Below are 25673 nucleotides of genomic sequence, written 5' to 3' on the forward strand. Positions count from 1 at the left end.
TTTAATTAAACCCAGAATGCTGGAATATGATATTCCAAACCTGCAGATTAATGGTTTGTTGAAAGCAAACTCATTGCATAAGCACACTCTCCCAAAATCCTTCTGGAGCCTAACTGTTCCAGCAATTGCTTAATTATTTCAAAGTCTGCAAAAACAATGCTAAAGCAAGGAAACTGTAATAATGGTTTTCAATTATTCGTGGTGTACATTAACTTACATAAACTGGTAAATTCAATTAACTGTGAAGTTTTTTTTAAACTAAATTATGCCACACATGGGAAACCACTAATGCAAATTTCTATGAAACCACATCTTAAAATGGTTGAAGTTCCCATGCTCGTACATCTCAATTTCGTAACACAACAGGGGGTCTCTCATTTCTGAATCGATTAAACCATTGTTACACAACAAAGCAATTACACATTACTTGTTACACTGCAGGTGAAGGTAGCGTGCTGTGTCATGATGTTTTTACATGACAACAGGAAGGGTGTTAGACCTTATTACTTATGACAGTGTGATTGTTCTTTCACCAGCAAGACATCATTTCTCAAGCCCTAACACGTGCTGGTTACCACTCAGTGCCATGACAAATCATGTATTCAGACACTGGCCAGGTGCAAGTTTGAATGGCATAATGATTGGTATCTGACCGGTAACACAAGAGAAATCATGTCCCACTGCATCCTTCTGATAGACCTTGCATCAATATTGAATGTTGGCATTCACCAAACTGTGTCAGCAAGTGCTTGACAACCAAGACACCCCCAATCATCACCAGTGTTACCAGATTCTCACACAGGAGGGAGACCTGGACATTGTGCCAGTGACAAGTATAAGTGAGAGATTATTTGACAAGGAAGCATGTCACATTCAAATGGTTCATGTTGTTCAATTTTCTACCCAGTTAAATATAGGCTCTCTGGAAGAGTTTTCCTGAGTCATTTAGACTGGATTCCCTCTCCAAACTTCCAGTAAATACCAACTGTACATTTGACTTGCCCACAAATGTCCTACAGGATTCCATACAAACTTATTGTCATTGAGCAATACAAAATGACAAGCTTTGATTATGCACTTGAACTTGAGTGAACATGGCAAAAAAAAATCAGCATTACCTCAGCAAAACAGATTTCTGAACCATTCAATATCTGAAGTGTAAATCAGCAATTATCAGATTCAGCATCTAATTCAACAAATTCAAATTCTAAGCAAGATGACTCTAAACCTTTGCAGGTTCATTTCAGATCCAGGTGTGTTCCTCAACAGTAATTTGCAGCTACCAAATATTAAATATTCACTTCTGCTTGATTGCACAAGCCTTAGATTTTCTTGAGAGGCTGAGTGGGTATTCAGCATTTCTGAGCACTGTTCCAGATACTCAATTTCTTGAAGGACATCCCACTCACTCCTTTTTATGTGCAGTGTTGAAAAGGTTGTTGATTAGAGATGTTTTGTAAAAATTTGCAACTTTCAGCAACCTCCTGATTTGCAGTGTACGTGTGCAGTCATCAGGGGCTGCTGATCAAATTGGCATCTGTGGAGAGAAAGCAGATTTAACATTTCAGGTCCAGTGATGCTTCTTCAGGACTATTAGCAGCTTGGAACATATTTTCTGAAGATAGGGGGTGGGGGTTAAGGGAAAGATGAAGCGAATATAGAGACACAGCCAAAAGAGAGAGAACAGTTCAGCAGACAAAGGGATGAATATTGCTAAGATAGAGAAAAAGACCTAAATTGATAAAGACCAAAAGTTGGTGAAAAAGGGATGGGTGTGCTGAAAGCAGGCAATGTCAATGATAGGGCCAGCAGTGTGTGGATGGGTGAAGGACATAGGCAAAAATGTTCAGGTTCTAAAATTATTGAATTCAATATTTAGTCCAGAAGACTGCAGAGTCCCGAAGTAGAAAATGAGACGCTGTTTTTCCAGCTTGCAGTAAGCTTCACTGATGCATTATCTAAGGCTGAAGACAAAAAATGATGGCCAGGGAACATGGTGGCATGTTAACATGGCTGCCAACATCAAGTTCTGGCATCATTTTTGTGAACAGACCATAGCTGTTCGGCAAAACAATCACATCGCCTGTGCTTCATTTCTCTCATGTAAAGCAGGCCATATTTCGAGCAGCAGATACTCTAGACTAGATTAAGTAAATGGGCTGCTGCACCTGGCAGATGTGCCTGCAGCCCTGGAGTTTAAAAAAGAATGTCCATTCTCTTGCTCCTTGGATGCTGCCTGAACCTGCTGTGCTATTCCAGCACCACACTCGCAACTCTAATCTCCAATATATGCAGTCCTCACTTTCACCTGGATATTACAAGTTCTCCAAATACATAGTAAAGTGCTGTGGGGAGTTATTGCAGGTGGAGGAGGAGTGGACAAGGGTTTCCCGGAGGGAACCGGGAACCCAGCAGACAAAATCAACAGCAAAAGGATAAATACATTAACAGAACTGGCCAGAATGTTTCATCAGTTTTCACAATGCATTGTTCTACAAGCATCGCTGACAGTTTCTTGGTTGATTTTCTCAAGACATCCATCAGGACCACCTTTTCAGTTCTCTCTGTGACAAAGATCGAAGGGTAAATGGCACAGAATGAGAACAAAAACTGAGAAATGAAAGGAAAGCAAAGAGAAACTCTAGCAAGAAACAAAGAAAGCAGAAGGAACCAGAGACACAAATAAAAAGGACCAATAATCAAGAGAGACAGCACTGGCCCAACATAATTAAATATCGTTGAGCACATTCTATCATACGAGAGGGTAAAATCCAATAAAATGACAAAACATTGGTCTGAAGCTTTGCAAGATAGCTGCATGACTGATAGATCAGCAAAACACAATTATTCATCCTGTGGTGTAGGGCTTGAAATGGTCAGATTTTGTTTAAATTACATTGAAATTGTATTTCAAAACTACTCAGCAACAGATTGACTTCGAAGAAGCCAACTGAGTTACACGTCAGAATCTAATGAACACTGACATTAGAATGATCAAAATTGGGGGCTTGTTAACCATCAGCCAATTTTGACCACAGTGTGTTGCAATTTTTAAATGTTTGCTGGGGAGAACAGACAATACATCAAAAGAGAAATATTTTTACAGAGTCTCATGTTCAAAATACATACTAAACGTGCAAATGAGTGCCTTGACTTGCATTACACATAGCTGCCTCAGATCAAGATGCTGCCTGTCAAGCATGTTCCACCATTCAGTGACATATTTCAGATATGCAACCTGAACAGCTTGTTCTGGAACAGAAATTGTGCTTATGTCCTCAAGTCAGGGTTGAACAGTTGCTCTGCTGTATTGGGATTAGTCCCAAATTTGCAATCTTTTCAAAATTTGCTAACAGATGTTTTAATTTTTTTAACGCAATAATAAGATTATTTTTAACCTGGGAATAAAGATGGCTTGTTTTCTTTAAAAAAAAGGAAAAGATAAACAGTGCATATCACCCTGGATTGCCTAACTTCCAGCATGGCCAGCCTAAAACTTGGCAAAATAACAATTCAAGAAGTAACCTGGGCCAAATGCAGAGAACTTCTCTGCATACAATAGACCATCATACACGGTTGTACTGACATTTTAAACAATCCCCTATTAACTGTTTAACAAGGCCAACCTTCTGTCATAAGAGTTTTCCAATGGGCAGATCCTCCTGAAGGGCCATCAACAATAGAGCATCTGGGATGCAGCCATTCTGCATTCTCAATTGACAACGAGCTCAGAATGGACACCAAAACAAATGAAGTCAGCCCCTCAAGCCTGCTCCATCATTCACTAAGATCATGGCTGATTTGATTGTAACCTCAACTCTTGGATCCTCTTGGTAATCAAAAGTCCATCTCCCACTGCCTTAAAAATATTTCAAGATTCTGCATCCACTGCCTTTTGATAAAGAGAATTCCCAAAGACACTCAACCCTCAGACAAAAAAAGTTGCCTCATTTCTGTTTTAAATGGGTACCTTTTATTTTTAAACCAGGACGAGATTCTCCCACAAGCAGAAATATCCATCCAACATTAACCTGAATAAGTTCCATTTTTACTTGCTTATGATATATGGGAACTCAAGGATTAAAGATCCACAATTGAAAGGACTCACTGCAGTATCAATTGCATGCCTGTCCTGTTACAGAATGAGACGGTACATCACAGTAGGAGGGGCTGGCTGACCCCAAATGGACAGAATTCCCTGGAGCCATACATGTGGATTTCACTTCCAGCCTCAGGCAAACGTGTTTTTCCTCTCTGGACGAGACTGACAGCCTTGGTCATAACCTGATTAACTGCCTCCCGTTCCCATTATCATCTTTTCCCTATCTAGTAAACCAACAATAAGAACAAAGCAAAATCCTTCTGTCTAAACCCTTATCCACTAACATACAATTGTGAAGAAAACAATAACCACTTCCTATAAGCCTTTCGCTATTTGTCACACAAAGTCAGCAATCACTCGGCACTGTAAAATTGTAATTACCTGTCTTAGACAGTGCAACAGCAAGAAGCCGTGTGACTTGTAGACCTCTATTATTCCGATAAAATATATAGCTTTCGTGTGTAGCGCAGAGATTCATCGAGGGGTGCCACCACAAGAAGGCTATGAGACTTCTTTGTTGCCACCCAGAATCTCTCCTTGGCTATCCAGAAATAAAGCATCTACTTTTGAACTGAAATTTGTGTTGTCCAAAGTTGAAAGTCAAACTTGCACAAACCCGGTCAAGTGCCCTCAGGACCTTCCATCTCCTCTGACTCGTAAACTCCAGAGGATACAAGCTTAACCTGTTCAGCGTTTCCTCATTTGTCCAGTAAACATTGTCTGAGTGGACTGAAGTCTAAACACCAATGCATCAACATTCTTCTGTAGTTATATTTACTAGTACTATACCCAATATTCCAAATGCTGTTCAATTACTCCTGTAACAGATCCCCAGTAATTGCTGACCTGAAGGGATAAACAACATTCTTTTTAATAACTTTTTGTGGAGAGACAGAGAAATAACTTTCATGATTCAACCCAAATCATCTTGCCACGTGAGGAAAGACAGCCAAAAGCTCAGTTCCAAGGGAGTAGCTTCAAGAATAGTCGGGTGAAGAGCGAAAGAGATTTTGAATCTCAAGCTAACCTCCGAGTCCGGAAAATATGTAAGGCTCAACAGTACAGAGGTCAGTGAACATTGATGTGACAAACCCAAGACTCCCATAAACCAAACAGACTGAGGTACAGCCTAAGCCGTGACCCATACCCATTTGTCTAATTATCATCAGGACTGCACAAGTTGAATCCAAGTCCATGAACAAGAAACAGCCTTTCTGAATACTGTCTTGGCTTATAAGTACAGCCTCAGGTTACACATGATTCATGAGAAATTGAACCAAAAATTAGACTAACTTTTCTCAAGCAATGCTTCATCTGAGTGCAACATGTCACAGGTCCAGTGTGAACATGTCAACTGGGCATTCAGGTACATATGACAATCAAAGTTAAAATAAAAAGTCAAAGATTCTTTGTTCATCAGCCCAGACATGTACGACAGCTGATATACCACAGCAATGCCTATCCACAGCAATTCCTCAAAATCATGTGATTTGTGGAAGAGGTCAAAAATAGATTCAAAAACCAGGCCAGTGAGGGACAATTTGCGACCAATCAAAACAATACCACAAGGTCACACCTGGTCATAATATCCTTCAAGTTCCAGCAGTCCCCAATTTCTGACAAAAAGTACTAACTCCTGACATCTAATCTATATTTGGAATTTGATCCCTGATTTTCCCAAACATATTTGAGGAAGGCCTCTTCACCAAATCTTCTAAACCAATCAGTCCAAATGTTACTCTTTTGACAGAGCCCAGAGTCTTGACAAATAACTTACAAAATTAGATACATGAACCTCGAAATCAACTGTAACCCTTCTCTTTGTCCAGTGACATGCAGATCAGATGAATCGCACGTTTGACGGAGAGAGATGGAGTTTCTGATGCTGTTTCAAGCTTTAAGGTTTGGCTGTCATGCAGAAAATCTATTGTGTAATTCAACCAAACCAAGCTGCTCAGAAGTGGTGAAGCAATTCTGATCCTCGCTCATACCCTGAAACTGGAACCAACTTTAAACTGCTGCTGGGATGCCACCAATCCATCTGATGTAAAGTATGAATTAGATCACTTGGGCAAGTGAAAAACCATAAATCACATATTAAAAATCAAAGCAACAGCAATGTAGAACCATGATTACCCATTCTTGGCGTTTTCCAAGACATAAACATGTCTAATTCTTGGAATTTGACTGATGCTTGAGAACAATATGATGAACTTTCCACTCTCAACCCACAAAGCTTGTAACATTCTCTGTCTTAATCCAAGGTGTGAAATTTTCAACAAGCAATGATCGGGACAATGCTGCCCTCTGCTGAATACTGTCAAGAAAACAAACATGCACAATGACAAAGTCGCTTCAAAGAAAAAGCAGGCTATTAATTAGAATATTCACCCATGTTTACAAAGCAGCAACAGATCTTTATGATAACTTCAAGGTACACCAGTGTTTTGTTGTTTCATTACCATTTTAACTTGAACTTTCTCATGGGAGATGGTTGAGCATAAGAAAATGTGAGAAGAATCTGATATCGTAAATTCTCCACCAAATATTAGTGCCATTTGTGAACAATGTCTCTTGATATTCCCATAAGGGGCTTAAAGACCTTGTATGTATTGTTTCCTAATCTATAATCCCATTGTGAGCTGCATTACCACGTCTATTTAAGACTTAATTTGACCTGTAACTCAATTATTCTGCTGTCAGTCATTTTATAACAGAGATCAACTGGCTTTGAATACTTTTTGCAGAACTTGCAAATCCAATGACACTAACTTGAAATCTTACTTTTTTGATAGCTATCACCTGATGTGGCCTCCTCTGTATTGGAGAGACAGGCCGCCTACTTGCAGAACGTTTCAGAGACACCTCTGGGACACCCGGACAAACCAACCCAACCACCCCGTGGCTCAACACTTCAACTCCCCCTCCCACTCCACCAAGGATATGCAGGTCCTTGGACTCCTCCATCGCCAGACCATAGCAACACGACGGTTGGAGGAAGAGTGCCTCATCTTCCGCATAGGAACCCTCCAACCACTAGGGATGAATTTAGATTTCTCCGGTTTCCTCATCTCCCCTCCCCCCACCTTGTCTCAGTCAAATCCCTCGAACTCAGCACCGCCTTCCTAACCTGCAATCTTCTTCCTGACCTCTCCGCCCCCACTCCACTTCGGCCTATCACCCTCACCTTGACCTCCTTCCACCTATCGCATTTCCAACGCCCCTCCCCCAAGTCCCTCCTCCCTACCTTTTATCTTAGCCTGCTGGACACACTTTCCTCATTCCTGAAGAAGGGCTTATGCCCGAAACGTCGAATCTCCTGTTCCCTGGATGCTGCCTGACCTGCTGCGCTTTTCCAGCAACACATTTTCAGCTCTGATCGCCAGCATCTGCAGTCCTCCAAATGATCTGACTTGTTACCTTGTCAAGAAATGGTACCTGTTCCTCTGGTATACGTTCTTCAACAAGTGGCACAGTTGATCAAGTGAACCAAACTTTGGCCTTAGGTTCTCCCAGTCTGTTGCAACCAGCTGCCAACACAAACTGATTTTAATGAAGTCCTGTTTAACTTTCAAGCATGTTAATTCGATTTCGCATCGTCTTGGCCAATGAGCATTCCCAAGGAAGCAAAGCCAGCAAAGTTTGTCTGAGGTGTAATTCTCCCTCTCCATGAAACAACTTCATTTCTTCCTAAATTCACCGAAAGCTATTTGAAGTTCCATTCTGAGCTCTCTGGTGGGAAGTCTCTTGACCCAAACCACACTTGCGTGTTTCTTAGTCTCAGCTGGAGTAGTATAGTTACAACAATTGGCCTGCTAACTGAATTGACAAAATGTCAACTGCGTTTTCTTCTCTGACCACCATCACTCCACCAGAAAGGATGCAATTACTGACCATGTGAAGACAACAACTCACAGTTGGCAATTTGAATGCAGTGAAGGTATGACCCAAAACAGAAGTAATGCCAAAGTTGGACACCAAACCACACCGGGAAATGTTCTTAGAGATAACCATAGCTAGATCACAGGGCTGGACTACAAGGAACTGAATGAAGCACAAGAGAGAATCCCACAGGGAATTTCACATTAAGATCTACACAGAAAGAGTTAATTTCTAAAACTGGAGTGGAAAAAATTGGAGATATGCACTCTGCCTGAATTGGAAGATGGGCAAAGCTCTTGAAGTATTTTAGGTCCTATGATACCAGCTGATCGGAACATTGGAAATGTCAAATCCCAGAATGAAACTAGACTTCAGGGATCCTTAAGTTTAACTTTTGCAGTTTGTTTCTCTGGTGATTAATCAGTGAAGATGAAAGCACAAAACCACAAACCTTCTTCAACAAAGACCAAATTAGTGCAGAAAAGCAAAAAGCAAAACAAAGCCTTTTACCAGAGTTAAGATTGATCCAAAAATAAATCCAAGTGTCAGCTTATTACCCAGCAATATCCTCCACAGACATTAAAACCCAGGGAGAAAACACTCCTATCTCAATCTTGATTGGTTTTCTCACTTAAGTGATGCCTTTCAACTTTCCTCCTCGGCCTCAGAACTTTTTTTTCCAAATTATCATGATGTGAACCTTTTTAACCATGTGACAACTTAAAATCCTCTGTCCAAACGGTTAGTTTGAAGGCATCACAGACTCAAACCTTTCTAAGATAGTGAAATTCTCTTCTGAAGTCAAAGCTAATCAAATGGTTTCTGATCTATTATTCCTTGTTTCTTGTAATCTCTGCAGTGTAACCATTGTATCCACTGACACCATGGGCACTGTGCAAGGCATTTGACTGGATCATATGCTTTTGTGGAAACTGAGTTTAGTTCACTATGTTGTGGACCAGGCCAGACCCCCTCAAAACATTTCCAAGAAGGTAGCCCAGACCCTAATGTTTCCATTTGTTTTAAGGTGCAAGGTGGACATTCCAGTAGTGATGCAACCAGCCCAACCACTCAGTTTTAAACAAAACAAAATTTATTTACTGACGAATGTATTAAGCATGAATAAAAGGGAACTCAATTTAGATTAACTGAAACCTATCAGAACACCAAAATCGACTCGATCGCAACTTAATGATGCTATTCCAAATACCTGCAGCATTCCCATAAACACACCCATGGCAAAAAAAATTAAAACCAAACACAGGTTCTTACAGGAGAGATGTCAGGGCGAGAGAGGATCAGCATGGAACTATTTCTTCAGGCCAACAGCAGCTTCTCTCGGTTCCCAGCTATAATTTAACCAGCAGTTACAAAGAAAACAGCTTGCTAAAACTAAATTAAACCAAACCCTGAACTGGGAGAATTGGCCACTCTCCTTTCATGATTCAAGCGTTTTTAACACTTGAAAGCTTCTTCAAGTAGGTAAACCCAGACATATTGGAACCTCCATCTTTACGAACCCTCAAAAAAAAAAAACAAGGACAACATAACCATTGTTAAAGGAGCAGCAGCATCAGAACTATAGCAAATGATCTTCTGAGCTCTTGGAAATAAAGCCGTTACTAAAGAGGAAGAATGCTGATTCTAACTGATGATCTATTTTACACCTTTTATCACATGGAGTTGGAGCATATCACAGATATGGAGAGGAATGAGACAATGGAGGAACCTGAAAAAGAGGAGTCCATCATAAAAGGAAGACATTGCCGCATTGGGTACCGATGGAAGGTTCGCAAATATAACCATGAGTAGAGAGACTATGTGAATGTTTCTGATCAGGCGCCAACTCCCATTAAGTTGCTCAAGTGCAATTCTTGACAAGTTTCCTGTCCCAGCACCAGACAATGCATGTTTCTTGCACACCATTTCACCCAGTAGATTTTGTAATTCAGAGTTGGTCAATTTGCATTATCTTCTTTGCCACATCTGCATTACTTGGTGCCTTGTTTAGGATGGGATAGTTCAGGAATGATTCTTCATACAATTTTGTCAATCGTAAATACAAATACAACCAATCATCCAGCAACAATTCTCACATTCAAAACTGGTTTACTTGAACAGTAGCTAGGAGTCTCAAAGCATTGAGTAGTTTATCCAAATTCAGACATGACAATTGCCAAAAAATACTTCCAAGATCAAAGGTTTGGCTATTTTTCCTTTTTTGTTTGACTTGGCAATATATTTTCATGCATATCGTATATGTAACAGTGCAGCACAGCAACAGGTCCTTGGGGCCACCATGTCTGTGCCATCCATGATGCCATTCTAAACTAATCCCATCTGTTTGAGACCTCCACCTGGGAGTAACTAATTCCTTCTAAACCAAGAATGGATTTAGAACAGAAAACTCCTCTGTAACTTGTGACTTGGAGAATCAAGAGTAGCAGCAGGACAGAGTACAGACTGGCCAGGTAGCAATCAAAATGCACAGCACCAATTCACCACCACTAATATGCTCATGGATTCCACCTTCACTTATCACACAATTTCTTGTTGTGCCTCTGCAAGACTTGATTGATGGTTGGTAATAGTTCACAAAGCACAGTGGCAATGTGAAGATATCACTCAGCAACCTCACTCACCAAACAAGACACCAAGTAACACAGAGGTGGCAAAGAAGATAATGCAAATTGACCAACTCTGAATTACAAAATCTACTGGGTGAAATGGAGGCAAGAAACATGGGTTGGCAGGTGCTGGTACCTCATGGAGTGAGCGCAAACTAAGCTCATTTACTGTGCTCAATTGGAACGCAAAGAACATGGCTCAAATTCACAAGTAGAGGTGCATTAATTGATGCACTAACCTATCAATATCTCCGTTCACAAATTTTGCAAAAGCCAAAATGATAAATGATCATTCATGCAGTTCATTTATAAGTGCATGACTGTTACAGAATGGTAAATAAGGCTGACAATTTGTTGATAAAAATTCATAACAATATAAATGGTCAAATCATGGCCCATGAAAATCATCTTGGATTGCATCTCTCCATGAACCTGCCTGCACCTAAATCTTCTCTGCATTCCTTTATCTGTCTTCTGAACCTGGCTTCTACAGGAACACAGACAGTAGTCACTTAAAGAGCTCCACCACAGTGCCACAGGGAAAACCCCTTGATTTTTCCTGCAGTAGCTGCTTTCAACGAATGCCAGATTTCCACTCAAAGTCTAAGTGAAGGAGTAAATGCAGGAGGGCCAGGAGGTGAGAAGAACAGAAGATGTCAAAGCACCAAATGGTCTCAATAGGTAGGGTGGCAGATTGAGTATACGTGCAGGTTTTTGAGCTCGTCGGGTGTGGTCAGGGTGCTCAGTTGGGGTTCGTGCTTTTGGCAAAGTTGTTCCAGAATGGTTTGTACCAGGGTTTAGATAAACATTACAGGGTAAGTCTAACTTCTTGTTTTGGTAGGGAATGACATTTGATCAGCAGGATCACTTGGGCAAATGATCTGTGCTTTCTCACATAAAACTAACTTTTAATCAGTCCAACATTACCTGGGTGGCTGCTCAAGGACCGGGTTTTGACTGTCCAAGCTCTCCAATTCTAATTTAGAGCCAGCGACGTTTGCAGAGGGATGTGGGAGCAAGGGAATCGCCTCTCAGAAGTTTCAGCTCCCCAGCAAAACTCATGGAAGTCAATGCAACAAGTCTTCGCCTGAATCTAACTGCTCATCTTGGCTTTTATGTCTGGTCTTGAAGAGTCAGGCGATGAGAAGATTTGGGTCAATCTGCCGTTATGGGCTGAAGGATGAAAATTGGCCAAGCCATGGGGCAGGGACCAAAGATAACAGAACGATCCTTGCAGCAAGGACGGACAGATAGACCAACCAGCTTTCACAGACACACCCAAAAATATTTTAAACAGTAATTGTTTTATTAGCAGTTCAAGTCAGTAAACCATGTTGTTTTATCAACCTTCCCTTATGGAATAAATCACAAGACCTTTATTAAACACAACAATGGTAGAGGGAAGCAAAGTACAAGAGCAGAACCTTATCAACATCAATGCCATGAAAACACAAAGTACTTTTTTCAGTAAGAATACAGCACAGAATTGGAGGAGCAAAAAAAAAAAGCCAGCAAGACAACATTTCAAAACTACAATGAGTTTCTGAGCATCAAGTCACTGCGGTCAGTTAAGTTTTCAAACTCTCCCATCTATGTATTAGAATCATGCAGTGCTAAACTCAAGCAAGCCATAAATGAACATGCTGCCAGCCCACGTAGTGTGTCCAGTCTGAAAAAAAATCAGTTCAAACAAGAAAAATACGCTTTGAGCTTCCACAGAGGAAGTCAATGGTGCAGTCTGTTGAGATTATGTAAGCAAAATGACATGATTACTGACTCCTTCGCAAGTGGACCATGTCTCAGAACAGCTGGGAAGAGATCGACAAGCGGTGCAATGATGATAGCCCATGAGCAAATGAACAACAAGCTTGGTAGTTGGACAATCACTAAAGTACTATTGTTCTGTTTTTAGGATCACTATCAGCCTTTCTCTCACATATTTAACGGTCTACATTTCTCAGTACAAATCATGCCAGTATTTTATCTATTTGCACACTTATACACAACTGTTGTATTGAAGAATTCAGATTGGTACTCATACTTGGCAAGCAAATGGTGTTCCAGATACACAGTGAAGACAACTTGTTTTTACAGCAGGCACCTCAGAGGCTGCAACCAAGTTACTATCAATGCATCTTGCCATTTTCAACCCTTGTAGTATCTATTTAGAGCTTTTTGATTCAGATTTCCAGTTTTCTTATCTATAAAATATTCCTCGAAAAACCTAACACCATATTTATCAACAGCTGCATTTTATGTAAATTCAATGAAACTATATTAAGTGCGCATTGTTGATGATAAAGGCTTCACAAACTGAAATTCAAGGTAACTGAAATATTTGCAGATTGTTACTTGCCACTGTAGAGTACAAACTGAGAGGAAGATATATTCTGTCACAGAGTGAAGATCACCAGAATTCAACTGGATTAAAACTGTCAGTGATGATAAATGATAATTCAATTTTTGTTTCCTGGAAGCAGCCTAAACTAGTCAAGTCAGCAACTGTCAAGAGACCACCTTATTCCTCTTTATGTGAGAACTTGATCACTGTTCTGCCATGCAGCTTAAGAATAAACATTGGCAAAAACTCTATTCTACAACAATCTATAATTCCAGGAAATCACTCCTATCTCCTACAAATCAGGTGGGTGCCAAAGTTCCTTCATCTCTTTAACGTTGTGCATATTTTAATGCTGTGCAGGTTTTAAGAATGGGAATATTTGTCTCTTCACTTGTTTCCTTGGCAATAATTGTAATACTGGGAAGGGGGGGTTACACAAACCTAGGATTGTTTGTCCACAGTAACCGTCACAGGCTCTCAAAAAAAAAGATGAAAAAAAAAGATGATGGCTCTGCCAACCACACCAAAATGAAGATTCATCCAAGCGTTGTGATATTTGCATGACCACCAGGAGGCATCACGATGCGTTGGCCAGTACGACGGGGTAGATTGTCGTCTACCTGTGCACCTATTGGAAAAAATGGGACAGAAAAAGTTTTAGACTTCAGAGAGTGGGATACATCAGTCAAGATATTCAATACTCACCACAGCAACCAGCATCTACCAATCCACCCACTCACTGAATGACTCAAGCATAACATATCAAAAACTTGCTCCCCGCACCACCCCCACGCCCACCCTTTTTCAGTGTTCAACGTTCTGTAGTGGAAAAACAACTTGTTAAAGTAAACATTTGTCAAGATCATACAGGATCTCAGAAACTCCAGGAAAGCTCAAGTCATCTTGGCATACAGCAAGCTGTGCAACAGCAAAGCCCAGAACTTTTGCACATTCTCCCCGTGTCTGCGTGGGTTTCCTCCGGCTGCTCCGGTTTCCTCCCACAATCCAAAAATGTGCAGGTTAGGTGAATTGACCATGCTAAATTGTCCGTAGTGTTAGGTGAAGGGATAAATGTAGGAGTATGGGTCTGGGTGGTATATGCTTCGGTGGGTCGGTGTGGACTTGTTGGGCCGAAGGGCCTGTTTCCACACTGTAAGTAATCTAATCTAATCTTTTATCCAATGCCATTTCATGCTTCAGTGAGCACTTTCTCATTGGGAGCTTTGTTTTGTTGTTGTTAACATTGCTCATCTTCAGTAAAGTGGGCACTCTTTTGATTTGTACCTTCTGCCCTCATGATCTGAGATCGAAGTGTCAACAGGTTATGTTTCGCCATTTGCAGACTCAGGCATTTTCTGGCACAGAATGAATCATGTTACAAGCAGCAATGCAATGTTCCCTTCCTAAGTAACCCAGCTTAACTCAACAATGGACAATCCAAAAACAGCACTCTATCCCTGGCCAGAACACGACTAAGAGACAGGATCAGCGAATACATTCTAAGTCAGTCTGTCTACGACAGCAGAGAGAACTGCATTTCTGGCTTACATTATAGGTCACAGACTTAAACAAAAGCAAATATAACTTACTCTACATAACTGATGCATGTCTGATTTAAACACTGATCAAGAACTAAACTGAATATAAGTATTAGATGACCTTATGAATAGTTTAAGAGGTAATAAAACAGGAAACACACATTTACCAGACAAACTGAATCCTGACTGGTGCAGGTTTCGCACTGGTGGTGCTTGCTGCTTGGCAGGTGAAGTCCGAGTCGACGAAGCAGGTGTGACAGATTTGGGCGTGACTGAAACCTCACAGACAGGACCGTCATAGAGCCCCCGGGGGACTCCTCGCAGTTCAGTTAACTAGCAGGGAGAAAATGATGATGTTTAAAAAAACCCACATGATCAAGATGTTGACATAACCAACTCTCACATGCAATACCCCAAGTGCAGTATTTGAACAAAGGTGATGAAATTAATAAAGTCAATTTCACTTGGAATGGAATTTTAAATCTCAATCTCTTTTTAGAACTTGCAATAAAGCAACTGCAAATGGAGCAGGCAGATAAGAGGAGTATTAAAATGTTATTTTCATACAGAGTGAACAACACTTGAAATTTCTCGTGCAAGCACACACGTCTCAGTTTTTGTGCGCACGCACGCATGCTTGCTGAACACAAGTAGTAAGCCTCTAAAACAATGTTTTGCACAATTCTCCCTTGCTATTATCATTCTGCCTTCAAAACTACCAAAATGTGGAAGTGATACACACTAGTTCATCTGTCATACATTAGTGTGTGGGGCAGATAAGCAAAACTTGCAACATGCATGCTCAAGGATGGGCAGACTGTACTTTGCTTGTACTTTAGAAGCATGTGTGTTTACCTTCCCCATCAGGAGTTGAGCATATCAGATTGGCTGACACACACAATGCACAACATCTTTTAAAACGTTGTGACAGGATCTTGACTGTCCAGTTGATACACCGAAATAGGCCTCAATTAAATGTCTAATCTGAAGGGCATTTTTGCATTGTGCACCCGAACAAGTCTCCAATCCAAATGTGGAATAAAACTTGACTACTCCTGTCCAAAAAATAAACAACTTTTGGGGTAAGATTCCAAATCTGAGGTTATCTTCCAGAAATCCGAAGTTATTACATTTGAACAGGGTACAATAATAAGAATGAATGATAAATAATAAAAATGTTCGAAACCTGAAACAATTCAAGTGGTGGAGAAGATGCCTGACCTGCTCAATTTCTTAAGCAATTTCTGTTTGTCTTGCCAGGGTAATAACAAATGGATTTTTCGATTACAGAGGAACCTCGATCTTCCTGATATCAATTATCCGAAGGGGATCTCAAGGTCCCGACAGAAACATTACGTCGAAGAGCTGTTTCAACCCTGATGGCATCTTTTGTTTATGGATACAACGATTAAAAACGAACTTGGTTCACCGAAATACTGCCAAAAGCAGTCCTGGACAGTTCAGGCACCGTCTCTAAACAACTGACCTCCTCTTTCTACCTCCCCACATTTACCCTGGAGTTCAACACTGGGGTGTAACCAAAACCCCTCTTCCCCAGATAATGTCTCCAACACTGTCCTGCACAGGGCAAAGGTGGAACCTGTCAAAAAGTCTGTGTTTTTTACCCCACAAAGGCAGGTGTCTTACTCTTGGTGTACAGTCCAGCTGCTGGCGAGGGGGGGGGGGGAAAGAACGTAGATGGGGGTCAGACAGTGGGTGGGGATAGACGAGGAGCGGGGTTAGGGGCAGGTGGGAGAGCACACAGAGGGTAGACCGGGGGACGTTGTTGGACGGGGTTGGGGCAGGTGGAGGGGCGCTCAGGGTTGGGGATGGGGGGCGGGATGGGAGCAGACGTGAGGGAGAAGAGCAGGGTCTCCCACACAGTGTGCTTTTGCCTCGTCTCCTGAACGGGGAGCACATTTAACAGTTAACTCCGAGCTGCAGAGGAAATCAATTAACCGAATAATCAATTACCCAAACGAAATAGTGCCCGCCCATCTCATTCGGATAATTGAGGTTCCTCTGTAGACTGAATCACAAAGCTTTGCAATGTCGGAGACATGCACTACCTTAAACAGACATCTTGGCAACAGGGCCTTCAAAGCAGGTCATGGAAAAGCCATTGTTGTTTGACAATTTAGATGACCAATTACCTTGCTCCTGGCTTTAACCCTCTTGTATACGTAGTCAGGGAATGGTTTCTTGGGGATGAAGCGTCCAGAGCCTTCAGAAGCATGCACCATGCCATCCTCATAGACAATTTTACCCTGACTTATGACAATCAAGGGTGCCCCACGACACTCCATTCCTTCAAAAATGTTGTACTCCACTGCCTGATTGCAACAAAAGAAATATAGCACAAGATCAAAGGATCATAAGTAATACAGCACAGACCTTCATACAAATCACATTAATGCTGCAAAATGCATTCTTCATCCTTGCAGCATTTTCCCTCCTCCCCTAATTCTTCCTGTGATTCAGTTCCTTGGACACAGCAGCCGTCGGCAAACATGTGGAATTGGTTGTTCACCATGTCCAAAACAGAGGAGTGAGTACTAGCAATCTTTTTGACCGCGAAAAGCAAGACAGTTGAACATGATTCAATCTTTATTCAGCATTCCTGAGCAAGAATATTTCCATTGACGGTCACAACACAGAGATCAGATGCAAGAAATGTGGTCAAATGTTGATCCTCCATATCCCAACTGCCTATGAACACCACTGACATCAGTGAAGTCTGACCAAGATAGCTTCTGGCATAGCCGCCTGAACTGTTTCTGCCATCTCCTGTACAGTGCACAAGCTTTTCTGTTTTGCCTTTTACGCATATGGTCATGCTTATGAAGTTCTAATCTTAGTCGCAAGTCTTTCTTATTGTCTCTCTATTTCAAAATTGCTTACTCACGAAACTGAGATCTGGAAAGCACTCTGACTCTCAAAGTGGTGGAGCAAGGTTTGAGTGCAGTTTTTGAGTTACAAGAGAAAGCCATCTGGGACTGATGGTAAAAGTCTATTGAACAGCTGGCACATGTCTGACAGACTTAACTGGCTACATTATTTTATGATCCTATGACAAATAAGAAAAGATTTTCACAAAAATCTCTGGGACACAAGCATTTGCTCAAAAGGAGCAAAGTCTAAAATATATCCAAGTGTGCTTTGCTTTCTGCCTCCTGGCTGAAAACGCATCTTATGGAAAAATTTCCATTAAGTCAACTACCAGATTTGAAGAGTTGGTTATCCAGTTCGTATAACCAACACAGTGAATTTCTGGGCATTTCAACAGCTTTACCAACTTAACTTTAGCGTCAACTGCAGCACATGAAATTGTGCTTAAATGATTTCTGCCGTACTAACAAAAGTTATAATCATGGGACAGAAAAAGTTCTGATTCCTGGTCAACATTTACATAGGGAGTATTTTGTCTTTTGGTGAAACTAAGACCATTACACACAATTATTTGTTTGCCCTTACAGAACCAGTGACTTGACTGCTGCATTTACTTGAACTTAAATAATCAACCTACCAGGCTATGGTTCTTTGCAGTAATTGTCTTGACAATGTCAGGGTCCCAGATCACAAGGTCTGCATCTGATCCCACGGCGATGCGTCCCTTCCTGGGATACAAGTTAAAAATCTTGGCAGCATTGGTGCTGGTCACTGCTACGAACTGATTTTCATCCATTTTACCAGATACCTATATTGTGACAAGAAACATTTGCACTGGAAAATACTGCTTGATCACTGGGGATACCACAAAGGCATCCAATCCATCATCTTAGCTTTTAACATACTCCCACTTAATCTAATTAGTGGACCACCTTATTGCAGTTATATTCCTCATTCCATGAGATAAATACCACCCTATTCAATCACTCATAAAAACAATTGTTGAGAAGGTATACAGTGATGAATGTCAATGGCAGTGGAGCACATTCTGCCTTTTAACTTGTGGAACCCTACTCTATTACTCAGCCTGGCCTTGAAGGAGCAAGCTACATCTCAGCAGTTTCTTGACAAGGTTCTTTCTTAGTTACCTTTTTTCATCATAACCTTTCATAATTCTTTACACAACCATGTAGTACTTACCACAGCTTTATCCCAAACAATGGACATCCTCTCCTCAATTCCATTCGTACCTTCAGGAATTAGGGTGAAGTCATCCTTCCCTAAAGCCTTCTGAGAGGTGTTGAATGTACAGTGTGCACTGCCAGTGACCTGCAGATCGCCACTGTAAATACAGTTTAAAAGTATATACAAGCACTAAAGGTCAACAAGGCTGCTTACTGAATCTACTCAACATACTGACAGATAAAACAATGTTATGTTTAAAAGGGCTCTCACTCTGACTGTGGTACAGGTACACAATCCTTTATCTGAAATCCGAAAAGCTTCGAAATCCAAAATTTTTTTTTGTGGAGTACGCAGCGTCATTTTGGTGTGCAAACAGGTGACCCAACTCCACACCCACTCGAACCATGTCACTTAGATGTGACGTGGCAGTGTGGCCCAGAACTGGCAGGCGTCAATTGTGTCTCAGGGCTCATACTATTCACACATGCGTCTATTTAGATAATTTTTTTTCAAAATTTTCACTGTGAAAATGTAATTTATTCCTAAAACCAAAAAGTTCTGCATTCTGAACAACAACTGGCCCAGATGGATTTCACAAAGAATTGTGTAGTACCTGTACTAAGCTATGCAGATAAATGCAATTTACGTGGGTGAAATAATTGCCCAAGACAAAGCTCCAAAGTTTCCAAATTGACTTCAGCTGCGACTTGAGTTTGAAAGAAGTGTCAATAGTTCAAATTCCAATTCCCATCAGCCAATGGGCTCACTCGACAAAAAACTTGACTCAACATTTACCTCGGCAGGAGTTAGGGCAAGGCACATCTTAACTGAATAGTACAGTGGCTCAGTGGTTAGCAAGGACCTGGCTTTGATACTAGCCTTGGGGGAACTGCCTGTGTGGAGTTTGCACATTGTCCCAACGAGTGCGTGTTTTTCCTCCGGGTGCTCCATTTTCCTCCCACAGTCCGAAGGTGTGCAGGTTAGGTGGATTGGGCATGGGAAATGCAGAGTTACAAAGATAGTTTTTTTGGGGTGGGGGGTAGATGAGTCTGGGTGGGATGTTCCTTGGAGAGTCGGACCGAACTTGTTGGCCCAAATGACCTGTTTCCACATGGTAGGGATTCTATCACTCGCCTTACTGCAGACTGAACCACCTTGACAATGACGCAAGGAAGCAGGACTTTGCAGTCATATACCACTAAGACCATTAGCAGTCGTTCAATGAAAAATACTTCCATTAAAGTCTGACATCAGAGATTCAATTCTCACTCCACACACTTCAACACAATATCTGGGCTGACAGTCATAGAAGTCTGGCTGTTCTTGTCGTCTTGGTGTCTTGTTTTAAACAAATCAACTGTCTACAGTCGACACAAATTATCCTATGACATGGTTTTGAACAAAAATGGCTGAACTGTCTCCAGTGTTCTGGATTACATTCTTAAATCAACACCACATTCAAGAGGTGACCTGCTCATCATCACAACTATCTTTGAGGGAACTTGCTGTACCTAAATTGGCTGCTGTAATTTTACATTTTGACAATAATTACATTTCAAAAGCATTTCTTTGGCTTTAAGTGGATAAATCAGCCCAAGGTTGTCAAAAATTCATACGAATGCAAACATTTCTTTCTTTCATCTTCTCAGAAGAGGAAAATAAGAGTCAATAAGCAGCAACAAGATCAGGAACGGGGACAAAGTTGGCAATATTTTTGCTCTGTCTTGGATTATTAGAGTCAGAGAGTCATAGAGATGTACAGCAGGGAAACAGAGTCTTGGGTCCAACCCGACCATGCCGACCAGGTATCACAACCCAATCTCGTCCCACCAGCCAGCAACCGGCCCATATCCCTCCAAACTCTTGCTATTCATATACACATCCAACGGCCTCTTAAATCTTGCAATTGTACCAGTTATGGCTCTGAGCAAAATATTTTGCAGGACTGTCTGATTGAAGGTTAATGCAACATTTAAGGTTAAAGAACAATCAGCAGAATAACTGGAAGAGAACATGAAAGGAGGTTTGAGTGAAGCTTTTTACCAAACACACACACTTCGTCAGTCAACAGTAGCAACTTTCAGCATTTTTACAGTGATCAATAGGCAGTTTCCTTCATCATGTATGGTATAAATCACATTTAAATTATATTCAAGCTTTAGTCTCAACAGCCAGTTGTGATAAACTCTTCATTGCCTGAGTAATTCTGATCATATTTGTTCTTCCCCTCTTAGTCAAGTCTTGCATGATATTTTAAATCTTGGCTCATTAATGATTAAGTAGAGAGCATCAAAACCCTTATTGGCCCAAATGCCTTGAATTATGGGTTTTGCTTAATTTGGTCTAATGTGTGAATACCTAACTGCTGTTGCTCAAAGTGACACTTCATCTGGATAAAACAGCAGGCGCAAGAGACTCAGGAAACAAGACCAAACATACCATGATAGCAAAGAGTTCAGATAATCTGGCGTGGTTGGATCAGGGCTCAGTGGTGGAGAAGTGACAAAAGCAGCCGCCTTAGCCCAGTTCTTGCTCCAGTAATGAGATCCATCGGTGCCCAGACTAGCAGTAATCGGTTCCCCATACACAACAGTGCCTGCCGGGAAAAAATAAAAGGCCATAGCTTTTTTTTTATTTAAGACCTGCACTGACTGAAATGTACTGCTTTAAATCCACAAACGATGAAATTTGACCTGTCTTGCATGGTACATACTCAGCTTCTTCTTGTACCAGGCACAACCAAGCACATCATGCCAGTTCCTTTTGTTCAATTCTTGGCAAGCAAGGACAAACCGGCTAGTAAGCAGCTAACCAGAGGTCATAGATTTAAAATGATCAGCGAAACAACTAGCGAATTCATGAGGAAAAATTTGTTCAGAGAGGGCTGTTCAGACATGGAATATACTGTGTGAAATGTGTTACACTTCTGAGAAACAAAACTTGCCAAATTTGTTGTCCACTTACGTACAAAATGATGGAATATGAGACAAAAGTAAACAGCTCTTCTAGAACAGCTTGCAGAGGTGTGACAGGCCAACTGGAATTGGAACCAGTACATATTGGGAGAACACAAAAATCCAAACTCTTGGTTGGCACAACCAGTCAGGTGCTTTTTTGTCCTTTTTTTTGACATATGGGCTCTTCTTGCAGCAAATGCACACTCTCACCCTTTGGCTTTCAAAGTCAGCATATTCCCTACAGTCAACAGGTTGATCGAGCTGTTAAGATGGCATACACTGTGTTCACTTTTATTAGTAGAGGGACCGAGTTTCGAAACCATGAGGTCATGCGGCAGCTGTACAAAACTCTGGTGCGGCCACATTTGGAGCATTGCATGTAGTTCTGGTCACCACATTATAGGAAGGATGTGGAAGCTTCAGAAAGGGTTCAGAGGAGATTTACTAGGATGGGGGCAGGGGATGGCATGAGGTCTTAGGAAGAAATGTTGAGGGACTTGAGGCTGTTTTTAATAAGAGGCAAGAAGGTTGAGAGGTGATTTAATTGAAACATGTAAGATAATCAGAGGGTTAGATGGGGTGGACAGTCACAGCCTTTTTCCTAGGATGGTGATGGCTAGCTCAAGGGAACATAGCTTCAAATTGAGAGGTGCTAGATATTGGACAGATGTCAGAGGTACTTTGTTTACTCACAGAGGAGTAGGGGCATGGAACACACTGCCTGCAATAGTTGTAGACTTGCCAACTTTATGGGCATTTGAATGGTCATTGAATAGGCATATGTAGGAGAATGGAATAATGTCGGTTAGATGGGCTTCAGATTGTGCCACCCTGTATTGTGGCAGTATAGGACCAAAGGGCCTATACTGCACTGTAATGTTCTATGTTCTATATCAGTGAAGTGTTGTCATCCATCAAGGGTGGACTTTTTTTCCAGTATACTTAATTTTTACATCATACCTGAATTTTTACTTTTAATATATGACCTGAAAATGACAAAAAGATTCCACGGCCAGTCTTAGGTACCTGTGACTCTAAAACACAAACTCTAACATTTGTCTTTAATATAGTGCATGACTTTCAAATGTGGGAACACAATCCAAGGTTCATGAGCTCTGCAAAACTGTTCAGAACCAATTTCTTCTTTAACTGAGTCAATTCAAAATGCTGTCATCTACTGGTGCTGATTGCTTTGTTAATTTGTGACTCAAACATGTACGAAAATGTATTAAAGGCATCAGTTTGAGGTTATAACGTGCAGTCTAACGAAAAGCACTAAATGAAGGGTGGCTCAGTGGTTTGTACTATTGCTTTAGAATGCCAGGGACCCAGTTTTGGTACAAACCTTGGCAAGTGTGTGTGTGGAGTTTGCACATTCTCCGAGAGTCTTGATGGTTTTGTCCACATGTTCTGGTTTCCTCACACAGTCCAAATATATGCAGTTGAGATGGACTGGCCATGCGAAACTGCTGAGTGTCCAGCTATATGCGAGCTCGGTGGATTAGCCATGGGAAATGCAGGGAAACAAGGGTAGGGGAACAGGTATGGGCGGGATGCTTTTCAGAAGGGCAGTGTCCCAAATGGCCTGGTTCCACACAGTGGATTCTAAAATAAGGAACAAGGAATTCTCCTTTTGTGCGGGCCAACATTGAGTCACAGTATTTATCCAAACCCAGATGAATTGATCATTAATCTTGGGTGCTGGGTTTCGGAGAATGACAGCCACAAGGCTCTTCAAAAGACTTGTGAATTTGGATGTTAACGTATTATTGGGAATTTTTCTCAAATTATAATCATATTCAAAAAACTGCTCATTTAAGCACTGCTGTTCAATACAATCCCAATTTTTTATTCAAAAGACAGGCACTGCAGTATCAAGGGCTACCAGCCAGATATATAACCCATCAATTGGAGTAACAATGCCTGTCGCCCCAAACACCAGGGAAAATGACGAATTCACATGGAAATGACTCTGCTCGATCTTTTTAACTCCGGAATTGTACAGCATCAGAGAAGCAATAGGCTTAAGATCAGTGAAAATCCAGCAAACAGGAGTGGAAGAATATGTTCCAGGCTCAAAAGGAAGACTTAAAAGTCAGTTATATAGCATGGAAACAAACCCTCTGGTTCAACTCTTCCGTGCCAAACGGAAATCATAAATTGATCGGGACCCATTTGCCACCATTTGGCACACATCCCTCTAAACCCATCGTGTTCATGTACCCATCCAAATGCCTTTTAAAATTATGAACATACCCACTTCGACCACTTCCTGTGGCATTTTGATCCATGCATGCACCATGCTGTGTGTGAACAAGTTAACCCTTTGGTCACTTTTAAATCTTAACCCCTCTCACTTGAAACCTATGCCCTCTCGTTTTGTTCCACTTACCTTTCTTCCTGGCTTGGGCAATAATATCTGCAGCAGTTTTACTCATCACTTTCGTTACATAGAGGGGGCAGTTGGTTTGATTCGCAATAGTGATGGCCCGGTTTACTGCTTCTGCTTCAACCTGCCAAGAGGGAAATATTATGGATGAGGTAGGGGGAAAAACTTCAAAGAATTGAGTGCTACCCACCTCTAACTAAATACCAGTTTAAAAAAAACTTCAATAAACAAGCAACACATCATTTCATTCAGTGCTTCTATTCACTCCATTGTACAAGCTGTCAATATTGCAAACCTCAATTCTCTCAGGTTCCAAAATAAAAACTCCTGCATGGTTCTATTTTAGACCAGTTTAAGTTAGTAATAGTTTCTACCTTGTTGCAACTCAGGATTCATTCTGTTGTGCAACATGTTTGATCATTATGGCAAGTATTTGAAGAGCTGGAGAGCGGTTTCTTGGAGAATGGGAAGTTGAGGGCTATCAGGAGTGGAGGCTGGAGACAGATCAGCCATGATCTTAGACAATGGCAGGGCAGGCATGAGGGGCCAAAACGCTTACTCTGATCAGAATACTGATGTCGTCATTGTTAACACTACATTTGAATGCCTTCTAAACCAGGCTTATTTTTCTCCCCTGACTGGGGAGTCATGAACTAGAAGACACTGATTTCAGACAAAATTCAAAAGAAATTTACTTGCTGAAAAGTTTGAGGACAGCTGGAACTGACAACCGGAAGCTGCAGATTCAAACCACTACAAATGCCGGAGGAAAGATCACAGAAGCGCTTCACACGAGGGTCCCAAGCACTGAGGATGTCACCAAGACAGGGGACGAAACGCTTGCAACACAAATTCCCAGCTCGGCAAACAGAACCACAACAACAAGCACCCGAGCTACAAATCTTGTCACAAACTTGGAGTTTGAGGATTCTCGGAATCTACTATGTTTCTTGACCTAATTTAAAACCAGAAAAGCCTGATTTTGAATACACAGAGAATTATGGACATGGGGTGAGGGCAATGTAGTCAAGTCTAAGTAGATCATTCATATTTTTTGTTGAATGGTGGAGCAATTACATGTCAGACTGACTTCCTCTGACAATGACTCCTTACACGACATAAATGAACTCTCTTTTCTGTAATGAGGATAGATTTAGTGGATGGCTGTGCATGACATGAATTTGCGGGATTAAGTTCAATCTTGAAATCCTTCTTAAAGCAAGATCATTACACGTGTTACCCAATGTTTAACTTCAATAACTTAATTATACTTATTCATCAAGCATTACATGTTTAATTCCTACGGTCTTAACCACAAGCACTTGAAGAGAAATCAGTGTTGTCTTCCACCCAGAAAAAACACAATTCACAGTAGCAGTCAACAGACAGTAATTTTACCTGGTCATTCATGGTCTGTGGGCAGCACTAGCTGGACCAGTATATACCACCTACTCTGTGTTGCCTTTGAGATGGTGATGGTGAGCTGCCTTCTTGAATTGTTACAGGTAATTTGTTATAGGATCATTCCACAAGATCATTTGTACAGGCACCACAGTGCCATTGGGGAGCTCCAGAATTTTGACCAAGTGATATTAAAAGAACAATACATTTCCAAATCTGAAAAATAAGTGACTTGAAGAAAATGTTCCCATCTTTACACTGCTGCAACTCAGCATCTGTGGTTTGTGCATCTGGTGTTTGCCAAGTGGGCTATTTCACTCTGGATGGTGTCAAACCTAAAACCATAAGCAAACAGGAACAGG

At 41.2% G+C, this 25673-nt stretch overlaps 1 protein-coding gene across 2 annotated transcripts in view; it reads right to left on the reverse strand.

Annotated features, from left to right (window-relative positions):
• Positions 1–11896: 11896 nt before the first annotated feature.
• LOC122543072 (dihydropyrimidinase-related protein 2) overlaps positions 11897–25673 on the reverse strand; it is a 31219-nt gene continuing 17442 nt past the window's right edge. The window contains exons 8-14 of one of the 2 annotated variants that reach the window (XM_043681295.2): positions 23914–24034; positions 21004–21160; positions 18580–18721; positions 18017–18187; positions 16644–16823; positions 14658–14823; positions 11897–13580 (exon numbers count right to left, since the gene is read on the reverse strand). In XM_043681295.2, the coding sequence (XP_043537230.1) occupies positions 13489–13580; positions 14658–14823; positions 16644–16823; positions 18017–18187; positions 18580–18721; positions 21004–21160; positions 23914–24034 (1029 nt within the window). In that variant the 3' untranslated portion in view covers positions 11897–13488. Of the gene's footprint in view, positions 13581–14651; positions 14824–16643; positions 16824–18016; positions 18188–18579; positions 18722–21003; positions 21161–23913; positions 24035–25673 lie in introns of both variants that reach the window. The other variant, XM_043681294.2, reaches the window with a different exon arrangement.

The sequence above is a fragment of the Chiloscyllium plagiosum genome, unplaced genomic scaffold, assembly GCF_037043375.1.
Source record: "Chiloscyllium plagiosum isolate Xiang-an unplaced genomic scaffold, Cpla_swu_hap1 HiC_scaffold_48, whole genome shotgun sequence".
NCBI classification, from domain to species: domain Eukaryota; kingdom Metazoa; phylum Chordata; class Chondrichthyes; order Orectolobiformes; family Hemiscylliidae; genus Chiloscyllium; species Chiloscyllium plagiosum.